This window comes from Teleopsis dalmanni, chromosome 1 (genome assembly GCF_002237135.1).
Source record: "Teleopsis dalmanni isolate 2A chromosome 1, ASM223713v2, whole genome shotgun sequence".
Lineage (NCBI taxonomy): Eukaryota > Metazoa > Arthropoda > Insecta > Diptera > Diopsidae > Teleopsis > Teleopsis dalmanni.
Window position 1 is genome coordinate 218,445,734 of NC_051846.1, and position 19,571 is coordinate 218,465,304.

The 19,571-nt window shown below is 34.6% G+C and overlaps 2 protein-coding genes across 2 annotated transcripts; one reads left to right on the top strand and one right to left on the bottom strand.

Annotated features, from left to right (window-relative positions):
• The first annotated feature begins 16,616 nt into the window (after nucleotides 1–16,616).
• On the top strand, nucleotides 16,617–17,267 carry LOC119667345. Its single transcript, XM_038076633.1, has one exon. The coding sequence runs from the start codon at nucleotides 16,617–16,619 to the stop codon at nucleotides 17,265–17,267; it is 651 nt and encodes a 216-aa protein (XP_037932561.1).
• Nucleotides 17,268–17,577: 310 nt separating this feature from the next.
• Nucleotides 17,578–18,393, bottom strand: LOC119667346. Its single transcript, XM_038076634.1, has one exon. It carries the CDS (start codon nucleotides 18,391–18,393, stop codon nucleotides 17,578–17,580), a length of 816 nt encoding a protein of 271 aa, XP_037932562.1.
• Nucleotides 18,394–19,571: the final 1,178 nt, after the last annotated feature.

Here is a 19,571-nt window from a genome sequence, read left to right on the forward strand (position 1 = left end):
AATATATCGCATAATGTGCAACATAATTCTAATGGTAAGCAGATTCGAAATAAAGTTACAATATATGGATAAATATATGGATAAAATTTATACCGTTAAACAGGTAAAGACGTGCAGAAGAACACAATGTTATTTTTTCGCATGTATGTTTACGGAAACGCAGGTAAAAATGCGTTGACGTAAATTTAGCGACCACAACAACAAAATACATGTGTTTTTCAAGGTTTTTTTTTGTGGCGAATTGTGTATTGTTTACGGTGGATTTGTGTGTGCGATTTTTTTCCACTTTTAATTGTGTTTGGACTTTGTGTGTTGCTACACTGAATTCGGTTACAATATATTACATTTTTAATACTCATAAAATTTCAAGTATTGTTTGTGAAAAAAAAAGACATTGAAGTGGATATAATCCTTGAAATCATTCGCTTTATTTTGGTGTGTTTGAAATTTTTAGATTAATTACAAGTGCATTGTGGGATAGTTAAATTTTAATTGTGATAAATTTTAATTGTGATAAATTTTAATTGTGAATTGTGCGATAATTAAGATTAATTAATTGGTTGAATCAACATTAACAATTCGAGAGATAATTTCATCGTGTGATGTGACGATATCCCATTGCTTTTTTTATTATTGGTGAGTTTATTTTTTCTATATTTTCAATTTGTGAATGGAATTGTAAACGTAATTTGTATGTTCGGTATTTATTGCTAATCAATCAGTCATTCATTTAATTACTAAAATTTTTTTTTGGAAGTATATTGCACACATAGGTATATCTATTTTATCATGCCTTACCATAAATCGCTTACAGGGAGAGTACAGAGACAAAGACGTAGAGAAAATATGCAGTTGCGTAGAACACAAAATGTAATTAATACAAATTTAAATTTAATTGAAGTTAATGATAATGTTGATAATAATTCAGTTCCTTTGCGAAGTTCGTTCAAATGTGCATTGGTTGAAGTACCGTCTAATTTTGATCCCTTTCATATTGGTTCTATGAACTTGGTTTGTAGGCATTGTTTAGCTAAGCATTTTGCTTCAGAGTCTACAATGCGTGAAAGAAATTCCTTCACTATGTGTTGTCATAAGGGTAAAGTTCATCTTCCACTATTAACACAAAATGATTTTTTTAATTCTTTGTATGACGGTCTCACATCAAATGATAAAAATATAAAGAAAAAGTCCAAAAATTATTTTGACAATATTCGAAGCTACAATTCGGCCTATGCTATGGTCAGTTCGGAAGCTAATATTTCGGACACAGTTTTAAGAGGAATTTATCATTTCAAAATTCACGACATATTTTATCACAGAGCAGGACCCATGATCACAGCGCATGGTCGTACGCCAAATTATGCCCAGTTGTATTTTTACGATGTCGATACCGCTGTGAGAGCAATCAAATAAAACTTGCGATGCTGTTTTAATGAAACAAATTTCTGTTGAATTGGATAGAATTAATCCATTTATTCGTTCATTTCGTTCAATGAAAGAACATTGTGATAGAGTATGCAATGCACAAAAAGAGATTTGTATGGCAATTACCGTGAATCGTGATACAGATATACGAAGATATAATGATGCAACTCGAACTGATGTTGCTGTTATATTCACGACTGTAGATGGTGAACCACCATTTGAGAGAAATATGATATCTTTTTCAAAAACAAATGGTGTGGTTAAGAATGTATCAGTATTAGATTCCGCTTTGGATCCATTGGCATATCCTTTACTATTCCCAAATGGAGATTTTGGTTGGCACGTTAATATATCGCATAACGTGCAACATAATTCTAATGGTAGGCAGATTCGAAATAAAGTTACAATGTTACAATTTGCATGTTTCAGATTTGCAATAAGGGATCAATTTAGCTTTTTGCATAAATCGCAAAAACTATTTTTGCAATACATTGTTGATATGTATGTGAGAATAGAAGGATGTCGACTACATTTTATAAGACAGAATCAAGTAAATTTGAGGGCAGATGTGTATAACAATATTAGTGATTATTTGCAAACGAATCAAGTAGGAGATGGTAGCTTAGGTCGTAAAGTGATTTTGCCTTCATCCTTCACTGGGTCTCCGAGAAACATGTATCAAAATTACTTAGATGCAATGTCAATTGTTCAATACTTCGGCAAGCCATCGCTTTTTGTTACAATGACTTGCAATCCGAATTGGGCGGAAATTGTATATAATATTGATCCTAATGAATCATCTCATTTCAGGCCTGAAATAGTTGTGCGTGTATTTAAATCGAAGTTAAAAGAACTCATTTCTGACATTTGGAATAAATATATTTTTGGCAAAGTTGAGGCTCTTATATATACAATCGAATTTCAAAAAAGAGGTTTGCCTCATGCTCACATTTTGATAACTTTATGTGAAAATGACAAAATTGTCGGGCCGGCTGATATTGATAAAATAGTTTGTGCAGAGATACCGGATAAAAATTTGCAGCCAAAATTACATGAATTTGTTGTCAAACACATGATGCACGGTCCATGCGGTGTTTTGAATCCAAGCTCTGTATGTATGCAAGATGGAAAATGTTCAAAACAATTTCCAAAGGATTTTGTACAATTAACGAAAGAATCAGTTAATGGTTATCCGTTGTATAGACGGCGCGATAATAATGTTTCCGTTGATGTTAGAGGAAAGTCTTTAGATAATCGTTATGTCGTTCCATACAACCCATATTTGCTTGCAAAATATAATTGTCACATTAATGTCGAGGTGTGCACTTCAGTCAAAAGTATTAAATACTTATATAAATATGTATATAAGGGTTTTGATAGTGCAACTGTTTTAATTCAAAGTGAAAGCACAAACGAAAATGACCAACAAGTACAAGTTGAAGTAGATGAAGTTAGAAATTTTTTGAATGGTCGATATGTGGGATCAACTGAGGCTATGTGGCGAATATATGAATTTCCTATGCATTTTCAGTCTCATATTATAATTCGTCTTGACATTCATTTGCCACAAAGACAAAATATTATATTTCGCGAAGGCCAAGAAAGACAAGCAGTAGAAAATCCTAAGCTTACGAAGCTATTAGCTTTCTTTCAATTGAATCAAAGTGATTCATCTGCTAATCAATATACGTATATAGAAATTCCATTGCATTATGTTTGGATTGATAGTAGAAAATCTTGGCAAAAAAGACAACGAGGAGGAGATAAAATTATTACTCGGATGTATATGGTGTCTCCCAAAGAAATCGAGCTATTCCATTTAAGATTACTTTTGTTGCATGTAACAGGGCCAAAATCATATGAAGATGTGCGTACATTCAATGGAATTGTTTATAGCACATTTATCGAAGCATGTCATGCTAGGGGAATTGCGTCCAATGATAATGAGTGGAGAGTTTGTCTGAATGAAGCTAAGACATTTAATTCAGCAAAACAAATGCGTAATTTGTTTGCGATTATTTGTGCCTTAAATATTCCAGCAAATGCAGTAGCACTTTGGGTGGAATTTAGAGATAATTTAAGCGAAGATTTCGTTAGAGATGGTTGTAGTGTAGATGTTTCTTTTAATAGAGTATTATTGGAAATCGAGGAAATTTTGTTAACACATAATGTTACATGTACGTCACTTGGTTTGCCTACACCTACAATAATGCCAGAATTTACTGATCTCGATATTTTTGATCCTTTTGTAGAAGAATGTTTATTTAATGAGCTTTATGATTGCGCAAATAATGAACAGCGTGATACTATTGATAAAGTTATTCGTGAAGTTCAATATCACGATACAGGATCAAATGTGTTTTGTTTGACAGCCCATGCAGGTTGTGGGAAAACATTCACACAAACGGCTATAATTCGTAAATTAAATTCCCTTAATCTTCGCTGTATTTCGTGTGCATTTAGTGGAATTGCTTCCACTTTATTGATTGGTGGAAAGACACTCCATAATGTTTTTAAACTGCCTATAAATCTGATGGAAAATACAGTTCCGAATATAAAAAAAAATAGTAGTTATGCCAGATTTATTAATTCGGCGGCATTATTTATAATTGATGAAATTTCGATGTGTCCGTTACAAGTGATAAAATGTATTGATACGTTGTTGAAAGACTTATGCGACGATTCACAAAAAAAACAAATGATTTTTGCTGGAAAAACTGTATTATTATGTGGAGATTTTAGACAAATATTGCCCGTTGTTCCTCATGCATCACGAGCAGTAATGATTGAAAATTGTATTACGAGTTGGGCAGAATTTCCGTTTTTCAATCATATAACGTTAACTCAAAATATGAGAGCACTCCCCGAAGAGTTGGAATTCGTTCAATTTCTAAAGAGAATTGGCAATGGTAAAGATTTAGTAGAAATTCCAGCAAATTTGATAGGTGTTGAATCTAACATAGTACATGATATTTTTGGAGATATTAATGAAACCATTTTATCAGATAGAATGTTGAAGTCAGTTGTGTTAGCTCCAACTAATGAAGATTGTGGACTTATCAATAACGATGTATTGAATCGCATCGCTGGTGAAAAAAAGGTTTATTACAGTTTTGACAGAATTATTTGCGAGGATAACAGTGAGGTGTGCAACTATCCAGTAGAATTTTTGAATACTTTGATTGTAAGTGGTTTGCCACCACATAAGTTGGAGCTCAAGATTAATGCGATAGTTTTGTTAATTCGAAATTTAAATACGAAGCAAGCATTAGTGAATGGGACGAGAATGCGAGTCAAAGCAATGCATAATAACACAATAGATTGTGAAGTACTTACTGGAGTTGCTCGCGGAAAACGTGTTTTGATTCCACGCATACACTTGACGTATTCAGGGACTGCACTGCCATTTAATTTTCAAAGAACACAGTTTCCAGTCATCAGCGCATTTGCTATGACAATTAACAAATCCCAAGGACAGACATTTGATAGAGTTGGAATATTGTTGAGGAGACCTGTTTTTTCGCATGGTCAACTTTACGTTGCAGCGAGTAGAGTTAGATCATTTGACGGGCTTAAATTTTATGTCAGTAATGAAGGTGGACAAGGTCATTTGGCTAATGATGAAAGGGTGTTTACAAAAAATATTGTTTACACTGAAGTTTTGAGAACTTCGTGATATAAAATATAGAATTATTATTATACATTATTATCATTTTAGATTTCATTCAGTTTGAATGTTTTTCAATATTTAATTTTTTTCATTCGTTCATTTGCCAATTTCATTTCTTTGTTTCTTGCCTTCACTGCATACCGCGATTTGATTTCGTGATGGCAGAGTATAGGAATTTGTTTGATAATTAACACGGGAGCGAGATGTTGTGCAAAGTCGCATTGTCGAAATTATGGATTCAATAAAGAATAAACGCGATCAATTGAAAATCGAAGGAATTTTTTTTGTTTTTTTTTTTTTAATTATTTTATTATTTAAGGTATTAAAGAAAATTGAAGGATGAACGCAATAAATTGCGTCAGAATTTCGAATTTCTTCAGAAGAAGGTGCTGTTCTACAAAATTGCTGATTCCTATACTGATAACTTTCCGATATCACCTGAAGAACAAATGTACGGAGCAGATGTTAAGATAATTTATTTGTTGAAAAGATTTCAAAATGGAGCATCAGTTCGAAATTTATCGGTATTTCATTCAAACAATTCATCAATATTTTATACTAATTATTTTCTTCTTTTGCAGGTGCATATGTGGTCACATATGACGACAAATTTAAATTAAACGATTTGATTGGATTGATGATACAAGGAAGAATTAAGCCGAAACCAGAAACACAACAAATAATTTTGCACGAGATGAAATTATAAATTTTAATTTATTTTTTAAATTGTTTTCTACAACTTTAGATTTTGTTCATATTTTAATCAAATTCATCAATAAAATTTAAATACTATTAAAATAAATAAATTGTATTTTCTATTGGTCGAATTTCGACCACTGGCGACCCTAGTTTTTTTAATTAGGATAAAAATGTCCTTCATGCTTCAATTAATGAACTAATAATAGTTTGTGATTGTGCAGATGTTACAATAAAAAAGAAGCAATGTTTTATCTGCACATAATTGCAAAAGTTTATTTTAACTTATTCTAGGAATTCATTTCAGAATTTGGTTTCCTTTCATTTTTCTATTGTTTTAAAAACAATAGTTAACACTTTAATAAGTGGAAAAAACCCATGTGAATAAAATAAATAAATAAAAATTTAAATATTTTAAATTTGTTATACATTTATTAAAACAATAATTTTAATAAAATATATTAAATAAAAATTTAGTTATATTAAATATATTAAAATAAATTTTTTAAAATATATTCGGAAAACTAATCAACTCTTGTGGATAAAATAAAAAAATAAAACTTTGAAAATATTAAATTTATTGCAATAATTTTATTATAATAATAATTTTATTAAAATATATTCAAAAATCTGATCATTTTCAGTTACTTTTATATTAAATTAAACCATTTTTAATATTTTTTTAACTTGTCTCCCCAACAATTTGTTTGGGAAAGAATTTGTGCAAAATTGGGAAAAAACTCCCATTCCCATGCGATTCAGAATAGCAAAATTGGGAACAGGGAACAAAACTCCCATTCTCAAATTATTCAGAATAGCAAATTTGGGAACAGGGAACAAACGCCCATTCCCATGCTATTCAGACATTATTATAAAGACCATAACATTATTGGTCTCGTTCAGTGCTTCTCCATAAAAAATCCCAACAGGTCTTTGGGTAGAAGCAGTGAAGTCCGCGAAGGGTCATGTAGTTCGGACAATGATAAACGCGTGTCTCACATTTAAAGAGCTTGATACCGCTCTCATCGAAGTTGCAACAATTCTGAATGGAGTTGGAGTGACGGCTTTGTTTACCAAGAAAGCCCACTTGAGCACAAATAATGGCCCGTTGTGGTACCACAAGGAAAAAGCGATGTTCGTATATAGACAAGGGGATCAGTATACGACCAAAGCCCAACAGAGAGGCAACCAATCCCCCATTAGGTAAAGGAGAACCAACTGGACAGTTCTATGAATCTAGCTAGGTCCCTCACATTGTAGGATGACATCTCAGTCAGATCGGTCAGAAAAGGGGCCCCCAAGATTTTTGATCTTCTTCTGGCTAAAGATGGACACTGACACATGAGATGGAACACAGTCTCCTCCTCGTCCTCAGAGCCACAACCAAGATAAAGGTCATTATAAGGAAGACCCAGTCTCATAGCATGCCTCCCTATTAAGCAATGACCCGTCAGCACTGATACCGTAGTACTGAGCAGATCTCTCTTTAGTTGGAGCAGCTGACCCGTACGCTTTTTATACAAGTTAGACCAAATCGACCTAGAAATGTGACAACTGGGCTCACTTGCACATTGTGGCTGAGCAATTCTTAGATATTTTTGTTTAATTGCCAGTTTAGCTGTTGCAAGTGGAACGCCAATTTCTAATAAATGAAGGTTTTACAATTTTGTTACTTTCTCTAATTTTTTTGTAGCTAGGTACATCAGTGCATGGAGTGACGTCACTGCTACGATGCTGGTAAGTGTTCTACCACTAAAGTAATGAAAATATAAATATAAAAAGAAAAAAAAAAAAGAAACAAATTCATGCATAGGAAGTTTTTTGTTTTTATCTTTATTATATTTATCTATTTTGATTTTATTATATATATATATATGGTTGTGTATTAAAATTCCTTTGTAAATATCTTATGAATTTTTTTTTGTTTACATTAATATACTAATAACAAGTGAGAAAAGTTTATTAAAAATGAAAATTTGTTTTACATATCAGTAAAGTTTAATATTTTTGAAAAAATATGTAAAAATTATAAAAATTTTAAATTCTTTTTTTTGTTGCTCTTAAACATAAGTGACAGATATAGAAATAGCCTAATCATGGTTGGATAAATTATAGGCTCTATGGGTAGTACAGGGACATACCACGAGGTATGTGTAAGGTGAAATGTTAATAAACTGATAATACATATTAAACATTGGTAGGGTTACTGGGAGGGGTAAAAATGTTCTCTATTGGTTTACATAGATTTGGAGACATATATATATACAATTATTTAATGGCACGATTTTTATTTATTTTTGTTTGATATCTGCGGTGGTGACTGGATGCCAAGAACCACACCCCGAAACCGGCGAGCATACCTGGCCTGCCACCGTGCCATGCTAGGCATCTAAGGACCACACTAATAACAACAGGCAGACATAACATAATATAAATAGATATTATTAAAAAATATGTGAAAGGAAGAACATTTGCATAAACCTGATTATAATAATAATACCCTGCGATCAAAAAAGAACTTAATCGTTCTTTTTTTTAAATTCCTGCGCTTATCCTATCAGCAAATTTTTTTCTTCTCATGCTGGCAACACTATTATACACATTCTGTCAAAATTTAATGCATATCGTACGATTAGTTTTTGTTTGGCGTCTATACAAAGAAGTCCAAAAATTTTCGTGTGGCGATTTTTAGCCGAATTTCATTCAAAAAAAGCATCGTTTTGATGTGGCCACAGAGATGATTTCCAACGCAGATAGTGTCCACACATTCATCCAATGCATCATAACTGGTGATAAGACATGGGTCCATGAATTTGACATGCCCACCAAACAACAATCGACCGAATGGTGCTTCGAAGGTGAGCCGAAACCGAAAAGAGAACACCAAAGTCGGTCCAAAATCAAGGTTATGCTGACTGTTTTCTTCGATATTCGTGGTGTGGTGCACTATGAATTCCTTTCGGACGGTAAATGGTCAATAAGGAGTATTATTTTGCCGTTATGCGTCGTTTGCGTGAGGCCATTCGCAAAAAGAGGGCAGATTTATGGAAGGAAAACTCATGAATTTTGCACCACGATAACGCACCGGATCACACAACGTTGGTTGTGTCGCAGTTTTTGGCCTAAAAACTTCACCAATATCATCAACCAAGCACCGTACTCTCCAGATATGGTCCCGTGTGACATTTTCCTCTTCCCCCGACTCAAATTGCCATTGCGAGAAACGCGTTTTGAGACCATAGAAGCCATAAAAGAGAATTCGCTGCGCGAACTAAAGGCCATACCTTCGGCGGCCTATCAAACTTGTATGGAAAATTGAATCAAGCATTGGCAAAGATATATTTCCGCAGGAGAAGAGTACTTTGAAGGCGATAATAAGGGAAATTATAAAAATTAAAATTTTGCGTGTTTTTTTAACTTCTCGTTCTTTTTTGATTAAATAGTATATACTCGTATTATGAATTATATAAAGTGAAAAAATAATAACATAAGTTCATATTGAAAATATTTCAGTAGTGTATAAGAACAATATAATGACATTTTAAACAACAGCAAATCATATATAGAACTGTGAAATGTTAGAGTAGCAACTAAAAATTGTTCTTTCCAATAACAAACAAAAATAATAATTATATTGCTAAGGAACAAAAAAAAGAAATAAACTTTTGTCGTATTTAAAACGAATTACCAGTGTTTTTTTTATATTATTTCACATCTGAAACACAACATATTCTTGGCGCAGCCTTCAGTTCAAATAAAAAACCTTTAACATTAAATATAACCAGGCCTATTCTGAATACTCCAAGGGAACATAACTCCCTATTTTCACGCTGTTCCCAAACACACAACTCCCTTATTCTGAATTGCTTGGGAGACAGCAGTTTTGGGAACAACAACAGTTTCAAATTTGTTTTGTTAAATTTTGGCAACCATGCTACTTTTTAATGACGAAAAGTGCGAAAATGAGCAAAACAAAGAAAAGAATTGCGTATCATATGTTGATTTAAATGTAAAAATCGCATTATTTGTTTGCTGCACAAATTATCGGAAATAAATATAAGTTATTTTATAAGTAAATAATAAATAATAAAAAATTAAATAATAAAAAACTTTTATTTTAATGAGTAAAATAAATATATAAAAAGAATTGTGCATGAGCAAAATAAACAAGAATTGTGCAGTTGTTAATGATTATTTAAATAAAAAATTTTAAAAAAGTTTTCAAAAATGCATTCAATTGCATTTCGAATTTTAGCGGTGAATTTGGTTCAAGAACAGGAGCAAGAAATTTTGCAACAGAGGATCAACCGCAGAAACTTACATGTTAAATTTAACTCTTTTCTAAATTTTTAACTCTTTTTTAACTAATTAAAAAACAACCTTACGTTATGATATCAATTCTTCAATGTCTTTATTTTCAAACATTCACTGCTTTTATACAAAATTTGCGTAAATTATGATTTAATTTTTTTAATTAGGATAAAAATGTCCTTCATGCTTCAATTAATGAACTAATAATAGTTTGTGATTGTGCAGATGTTACAATAAAAAAGAAGCAATGTTTTATCTGCACATAATTGCAAAAGTTTATTTTAACTTATTCTAGGAATTCATTTCAGAATTTGGTTTCCTTTCATTTTTCTATTGTTTTAAAAACAATAGTTAACACTTTAATAAGTGGAAAAAACCCATGTGAATAAAATAAATAAATAAAAATTTAAATATTTTAAATTTGTTATACATTTATTAAAACAATAATTTTAATAAAATATATTAAATAAAAATTTAGTTATATTAAATTTATTAAAATAAATTTTTTAAAATATATTCGGAAAACTAATCAACTCTTGTGGATAAAATAAAAAAATAAAACTTTGAAAATATTAAATTTATTGCAATAATTTTATTATAATAATAATTTTATTAAAATATATTCAAAAATCTGATCATTTTCAGTTACTTTTATATTAAATTAAACCATTTTTAATATTTTTTTAACTTGTCTCCCCAACAATTTGTTTGGGAAAGAATTTGTGCAAAATTGGGAAAAAACTCCCATTCCCATGCGATTCAGAATAGCAAAATTGGGAACAGGGAACAAAACTCCCATTCTCAAATTATTCAGAATAGCAAATTTGGGAACAGGGAACAAACGCCCATTCCCATGCTATTCAGACATTATTATAAAGACCATAACATTATTGGTCTCGTTCAGTGCTTCTCCATAAAAAATCCCAACAGGTCTTTGGGTAGAAGCAGTGAAGTCCGCGAAGGGTCATGTAGTTCGGACAATGATAAACGCGTGTCTCACATTTAAAGAGCTTGATACCGCTCTCATCGAAGTTGCAACAATTCTGAATGGAGTTGGAGTGACGGCTTTGTTTACCAAGAAAGCCCACTTGAGCACAAATAATGGCCCGTTGTGGTACCACAAGGAAAAAGCGATGTTCGTATATAGACAAGGGGATCAGTATACGACCAAAGCCCAACAGAGAGGCAACCAATCCCCCATTAGGTAAAGGAGAACCAACTGGACAGTTCTATGAATCTAGCTAGGTCCCTCACATTGTAGGATGACATCTCAGTCAGATCGGTCAGAAAAGGGGCCCCCAAGATTTTTGATCTTCTTCTGGCTAAAGATGGACACTGACACATGAGATGGAACACAGTCTCCTCCTCGTCCTCAGAGCCACAACCAAGATAAAGGTCATTATAAGGAAGACCCAGTCTCATAGCATGCCTCCCTATTAAGCAATGACCCGTCAGCACTGATACCGTAGTACTGAGCAGATCTCTCTTTAGTTGGAGCAGCTGACCCGTACGCTTTTTATACAAGTTAGACCAAATCGACCTAGAAATGTGACAACTGGGCTCACTTGCACATTGTGGCTGAGCAATTCTTAGATATTTTTGTTTAATTGCCAGTTTAGCTGTTGCAAGTGGAACGCCAATTTCTAATAAATGAAGGTTTTACAATTTTGTTACTTTCTCTAATTTTTTTGTAGCTAGGTACATCAGTGCATGGAGTGACGTCACTGCTACGATGCTGGTAAGTGTTCTACCACTAAAGTAATGAAAATATAAATATAAAAAGAAAAAAAAAAAAGAAACAAATTCATGCATAGGAAGTTTTTTGTTTTTATCTTTATTATATTTATCTATTTTGATTTTATTATATATATATATATGGTTGTGTATTAAAATTCCTTTGTAAATATCTTATGAATTTTTTTTTGTTTACATTAATATACTAATAACAAGTGAGAAAAGTTTATTAAAAATGAAAATTTGTTTTACATATCAGTAAAGTTTAATATTTTTGAAAAAATATGTAAAAATTATAAAAATTTTAAATTCTTTTTTTTGTTGCTCTTAAACATAAGTGACAGATATAGAAATAGCCTAATCATGGTTGGATAAATTATAGGCTCTATGGGTAGTACAGGGACATACCACGAGGTATGTGTAAGGTGAAATGTTAATAAACTGATAATACATATTAAACATTGGTAGGGTTACTGGGAGGGGTAAAAATGTTCTCTATTGGTTTACATAGATTTGGAGACATATATATATACAATTATTTAATGGCACGATTTTTATTTATTTTTGTTTGATATCTGCGGTGGTGACTGGATGCCAAGAACCACACCCCGAAACCGGCGAGCATACCTGGCCTGCCACCGTGCCATGCTAGGCATCTAAGGACCACACTAATAACAACAGGCAGACATAACATAATATAAATAGATATTATTAAAAAATATGTGAAAGGAAGAACATTTGCATAAACCTGATTATAATAATAATACCCTGCGATCAAAAAAGAACTTAATCGTTCTTTTTTTTGAATTCCTGCGCTTATCCTATCAGCAAATTTTTTTCTTCTCATGCTGGCAACACTATTATACACATTCTGTCAAAATTTAATGCATATCGTACGATTAGTTTTTGTTTGGCGTCTATACAAAGAAGTCGAAAAATTTTCGTGTGGCGATTTTTAGCCGAATTTCATTCAAAAAAAGCATCGTTTTGATGTGGCCACAGAGATGATTTCCAACGCAGATAGTGTCCACACATTCATCCAATGCATCATAACTGGTGATAAGACATGGGTCTATGAATTTGACATGCCCACCAAACAACAATCGACCGAATGGTGCTTCGAAGGTGAGCCGAAACCGAAAAGAGAACACCAAAGTCGGTCCAAAATCAAGGTTATGCTGACTGTTTTCTTCGATATTCGTGGTGTGGTGCACTATGAATTCCTTTCGGACGGTAAATGGTCAATAAGGAGTATTATTTTGCCGTTATGCGTCGTTTGCGTGAGGCCATTCGCAAAAAGAGGGCAGATTTATGGAAGGAAAACTCATGAATTTTGCACCACGATAACGCACCGGATCACACAACGTTGGTTGTGTCGCAGTTTTTGGCCTAAAAACTTCACCAATATCATCAACCAAGCACCGTACTCTCCAGATATGGTCCCGTGTGACATTTTCCTCTTCCCCCGACTCAAATTGCCATTGCGAGAAACGCGTTTTGAGACCATAGAAGCCATAAAAGAGAATTCGCTGCGCGAACTAAAGGCCATACCTTCGGCGGCCTATCAAACTTGTATGGAAAATTGAATCAAGCATTGGCAAAGATATATTTCCGCAGGAGAAGAGTACTTTGAAGGCGATAATAAGGGAAATTATAAAAATTAAAATTTTGCGTGTTTTTTTAACTTCTCGTTCTTTTTTGATCAAATAGTATATACTCGTATTATGAATTATATAAAGTGAAAAAATAATAACATAAGTTCATATTGAAAATATTTCAGTAGTGTATAAGAACAATATAATGACATTTTAAACAACAGCAAATCATATATAGAACTGTGAAATGTTAGAGTAGCAACTAAAAATTGTTCTTTCCAATAACAAACAAAAATAATAATTATATTGCTAAGGAACAAAAAAAAGAAATAAACTTTTGTCGTATTTAAAACGAATTACCAGTGTTTTTTTTATATTATTTCACATCTGAAACACAACATATTCTTGGCGCAGCCTTCAGTTCAAATAAAAAACCTTTAACATTAAATATAACCAGGCCTATTCTGAATACTCCAAGGGAACATAACTCCCTATTTTCACGCTGTTCCCAAACACACAACTCCCTTATTCTGAATTGCTTGGGAGACAGCAGTTTTGGGAACAACAACAGTTTCAAATTTGTTTTGTTAAATTTTGGCAACCATGCTACTTTTTAATGACGAAAAGTGCGAAAATGAGCAAAACAAAGAAAAGAATTGCGTATCATATGTTGATTTAAATGTAAAAATCGCATTATTTGTTTGCTGCACAAATTATCGGAAATAAATATAAGTTATTTTATAAGTAAATAATAAATAATAAAAAATTAAATAATAAAAAACTTTTATTTTAATGAGTAAAATAAATATATAAAAAGAATTGTGCATGAGCAAAATAAACAAGAATTGTGCAGTTGTTAATGATTATTTAAATAAAAAATTTTAAAAAAGTTTTCAAAAATGCATTCAATTGCATTTCGAATTTTAGCGGTGAATTTGGTTCAAGAACAGGAGCAAGAAATTTTGCAACAGAGGATCAACCGCAGAAACTTACATGTTAAATTTAACTCTTTTCTAAATTTTTAACTCTTTTTTAACTAATTAAAAAACAACCTTACGTTATGATATCAATTCTTCAATGTCTTTATTTTCAAACATTCACTGCTTTTATACAAAATTTGCGTAAATTATGATTTAATTTTTTTAATTAGGATAAAAATGTCCTTCATGCTTCAATTAATGAACTAATAATAGTTTGTGATTGTGCAGATGTTACAATAAAAAAGAAGCAATGTTTTATCTGCACATAATTGCAAAAGTTTATTTTAACTTATTCTAGGAATTCATTTCAGAATTTGGTTTCCTTTCATTTTTCTATTGTACTCCCATTTCTATTTCTATACTCCCATTCCCATGCGATTCAGAATAGCAAAATTGGGAACAGGGAACAAAACTCCCATTCTCAAATTATTCAGAATAGCAAACTTGGGAACAGGGAACAAACGCCCATTCCCATGCTATTCAGACATTATTATAAAGACCATAACATTATTGGTCTCGTTCAGTGCTTCTCCATAAAAAATCCCAACAGGTCTTTGGGTAGAAGCAGTGAAGTCCGCGAAGGGTCATGTAGTTCGGACAATGATAAACGCGTGTCTCACATTTAAAGAGCTTGATACCGCTCTCATCGAAGTTGCAACAATTCTGAATTCTCGACCAATTACGCCGTTATCTTCAGACCCTAGTGATTATGAGGCATTGACGCACTTTGCTTCTCTGAAAACTTTACCGGAACGCTGTATGACAGGTAGGTAGGTAGGTTGGAGTGACGGCTTTGTTTACCAAGAAAGCCCACTTGAGCACAAATAATGGCCCGTTGTGGTACCACAAGGAAAAAGCGATGTTCGTATATAGACAAGGGGATCAGTATACGACCAAAGCCCAACAGAGAGGCAACGAATCCCCCATTAGGTAAAGGAGAACCAACTGGACAGTTCTATGAATCTAGCTAGGGCCCTCACATTGTAGGATGACATCTTAGTCAGATCGGTCAGAAAAGGGGCCCCCAAGATTTTTGATCTTCTTCTGGCTAAAGATGGACACTGACACATGAGATGGAACACAGTCTCCTCCTCGTCCTCAGAGCCACAACCGAGACAAAGGTCATTATAAGGAAGACCCAGTCTCATAGCATGCCTCCCTATTAAGCAATGACCCGTCAGCACTGATACCGTAGTACTGAGCAGATCTCTCTTTAGTTGGAGCAGCTGACCCGTACGCTTTTTATACAAGTTAGACCAAATCGACCTAGAAATGTGACAACTGGGCTCACTTGCACATTGTGGCTGAGCAATTCTTAGATATTTTTGTTTAATTGCCAGTTTAGCTGTTGCAAGTGGAACGCCAATTTCTAATAAATGAATATCAGAGAGAAGAGCCCCTACGTTGCTGAGTCTCCCCTACGTGGTAGGCACCTTGACGTGGCGTAGGGGCTTAGCTACAGGCAAGCTTGCTGACTATGGGTCTCCTGCTCACTGTCTATGCAATGGTCAGCAGACCTGTTGTCGGTCTGGCTTGTGGGTACAACAAAGAACTACCAGTAGTTGTGTTGTCCTGTAGTTTATGTGCATATATGTGTCTTTGTCTCTTTATGTATGCATGTGTGTTTTTGAGTTTTTTTTTACAGTGAATGGAAGTGTGTAGTTCCACTAGGTGTCTGGGGACCAGGGTTTATGATGAACCAAGACCGTCCATACGTGGTGCAGAGCCACATATTATGGCGGATCTAGAGAGGAAAGCTCAATAAAACCCGCAATCCTGGGTTTATGAACGACCGTGCCCAAGGATGAATGGCACTGCGTAAGTGTGTCTTAGAACGGTGGACTCCGGATACCTGGCGACCTCCGGTTTCAATTCAACCTTTCCGAAGTAAACGGGGCTATGCTTCGGACGACCTCCATTTCCCCTACACACGTGGGAACATTTATGCACTCTTTTAAAAACATTAATAAACAAAAAACTAACAAGGAACTAGGTACCAGTTCCGAAGACGAGCTCCTGGCATCAAGTCAAGAAAACGAGCGAGTCGAAACCGCCATACTGACCAATGTAGGCAGTAGCAGCCGCACTGCGCCTATTTTGCATATAACAGAAAAATCGGCAGACAAGCGCGCCAGCCATAGTGCGCCTGCTGAAAAATCAAAAAAGTCTGAGGCAAAGATCTGACGTCAAAGGTACCAGAAGGCTATGTTCATTCTTGGCAAGATTGCTAAAAATGAAGCTGAAGGTAAAGAACAGGCGTTTGACCGTACAGACAAAGTACGATACCAGAAGGTGGTCGATGAGTACAAGGAATACCAGGCCACCCTATCAAAACCCCCAAAGGCAATGAAGAGGGATCGGTCTCAGGACGAGACGGCCCATACTTCAAAAAGCAAGGTAGCGAGAACAATTTGTACTAGTAAACCGTCAACAAGTGCGATAAGGGCATATAACGAAGTTGCAAGGGATGAGCTACAGGTGGCGCTCATTGATGATATTACCGGCAATGGAAAAAAGGTGCTGAAGAAATGGGGTGAGATTGAGCCCAAACTGGCTGAAATGGTGATGGAACACTTTTTAACAATTCTAGACGCCCCCACACCAGGCTTTGATTCTTTAGAAGTGGTTCGTGGTTGCAGGGTCTTCAAATGTGATGACCAGCTATCCAAAGTATTTCTTGGCAACTGCATTGCTAAGGTAAGTGATGCATGCGAAGGTTTAAGGCTAAAACCTATCCCAGCCAACGATATCCCTAGAAGACCAAGTGTACGATTTGAGTCTAATAATTTATTAATACGCGCACGGGCGATTTTCAATGACTACAGAATAAAAAAAACAACGAAATTTAAAGTGTGACTACTTCGTTTGGCGATCCAAGAAGTACTGCTTTATTTTAATTACAATGCACGAAGGCTCGTGCTTGGCAGGGTTGCCATGTGATACATAATTTACCTAAAATAAAATACATATTTGGTTTATGGTGTATTCTGAACATTCCGGGGGCCTTGAAAGGATCGCCTTTCATGAATCAAGGAGCAACGCCAACTTATGTATGGATCGACGTAGAACTCCACCCGGAGTTTTAATATCCACGACTCTGATACGCTTGTCCGATCCAACGTGAGTTGCTACTACTCTACCGGTCACCCACTTATGTGGTGGCAAGTTATCCTCGTGAACTAGTCATCCAGACTAAGTCATCCAGTTTAATATTACATTTGATGCTTGTCCAGCGATGACGTTGAATAAGTTCGCCTAGATATTCATTGGACCATTTGCACCAAAATTGCTGTTTGACAGCTGCGATACGTTTCCAACGCTCTAAATGAGTGAGATCATGATTGTCAACGATTGGCTCCGGCAATGAGTTAATTGGTGTTCCTATCAAGAAATGACCTGGTGTCAGCGCTTCTAGGTCGTTTGGATCGTTAGAGAGAGGCGAAATAGGACGTGAGTTCATAACAGCTTCGATTTCAATTAATGCTGTCATCAATTCTTCAATAGTCATCTTGGCATTTGCCAGTGAACGAAATAAATGTCCCTTGGCGCTTTTAACTGCTGCCTCCCAAAGACCACCAAAATGCGGAGACCTAGGTGGAATAAAGTTAAATTTTATGAAGTGATTTGCACAAAATTTTTCTGTGGTATTTTTAAATGCTGCGCTTGTGATCAATTGTTTGAACTCGTTTAACCTGGAGTTCGCTCCAACAAAGTTTGTCGCATTGTCGCAGAAAATATTTGATGGAATACCACGGCGACCAATTAATCGTTTTAGTGCTGCGATGAATGCGTCAGCGGACAAATCAGATACTGTTTCGATATGCACCGCTTTGGTCACAAAGCATATGAAGATAGCGATATATGTTTTATAAGGACGTTTGCCGCGAATTCTAAAGTGCGTATTGATTGGTCCACAGAAATCCACCCCACACCGTTCGAATGGTCTAGCTGGGGTTATTCGCTCTCTTGGAAGATTTCCCATTACTTGAGATAGAATTTGGGGCGATATCGAATGCAACTTATGCATGTTTTGACGATTTTACGTGTAATGTGACGTGCGCCGATAATCCAGAAATTTTGCCGCATAATGGCAAGCAATGCCTTCGGGCCTGCGTGAAAATTTTGCATATGAAGATGACGAACTAGAGTATTGACGAATTGGCAATCCTTTGGCAATAGAAAGGGATGCTTGCGGTCTTCCGGTATATCTGCACGTTTTAAGCGTCCACCAACGCGAATTAACCGAAACGAACCGACAGTTTGTATGAATAAACCAAGAGCTTTCAAAGAAGATTTGATGTCGAAGTTTTTCTCAATAGCTTTGAATTCGATCGCGAAATGTTGTTGTTGTATATTGTAAATGATGCAATAAAGGGCACGCATTCGTTCAGCGGCTGTGATGGTTGAACTACTTTCGCCATATTTAACGACATTTAAGACTTTATTATAACAACTCGTTCGTTCAGTGAATAACAGTACAGCATTATCTATTTGATTGCAATGTAATGCAGTCTTCCGAATAGCGTCATTTACTTCAGCATTGTTGCGTTCAAACAATTGCTTTGCAGGCCAGTGTGATTCATCCTTGTGCAAGAATTCTGGACCTGAGAACCAAATTGAGATTGCAAGATTGTCTACAGAGCATCCACGTGATATAATGTCTGCAGGATTGCACGATGTAGGTACATGTCTCCATATGCAATTTCTGGTCACTTGTTGAATTTCCGAAATTCGATTTCCGACGAATGTGGTAAGAGTTGATGAATGCATCTTTAACCAATGTAAAACTACAGACGAATCTGTCCAAAGAAATGATTTGACGTTATAATTTGCAAACTCTGACATAATTTTCTCAAAAAGCTTAGCTAGTAAGTGTGCGCTACACAATTCCAATTGAGGTATAGTCCTCTTTTTTGTTGGAGCTACTCGGTTTTTATCTGTCAACAGATTAACGAAAATATTTTCATATTGATCGACTACGCGAACGTATATGCAGCAACCATATGCTCTAATAGACGCATCGCAAAACCCATGTAATTCAATGTTGTTTGAATTTGGACGTAGCACGTATCTGGGTATGCGTACCTTGTATAAATTATTGAGGTCGTTAAGTAAATACGTAATCGATTCCTTTGTTGCTTTGGGTAGTTCTGCATCCCA

Bases quoted from the DNA above. Each gene is read 5' to 3' on its own strand.
- LOC119667346 (XM_038076634.1), bottom strand. From the start codon at position 18,393: ATGGGAAATCTTCCAAGAGAGCGAATAACCCCAGCTAGACCATTCGAA.
- LOC119667345 (XM_038076633.1), top strand. From the start codon at position 16,617: ATGTTCATTCTTGGCAAGATTGCTAAAAATGAAGCTGAAGGTAAAGAA.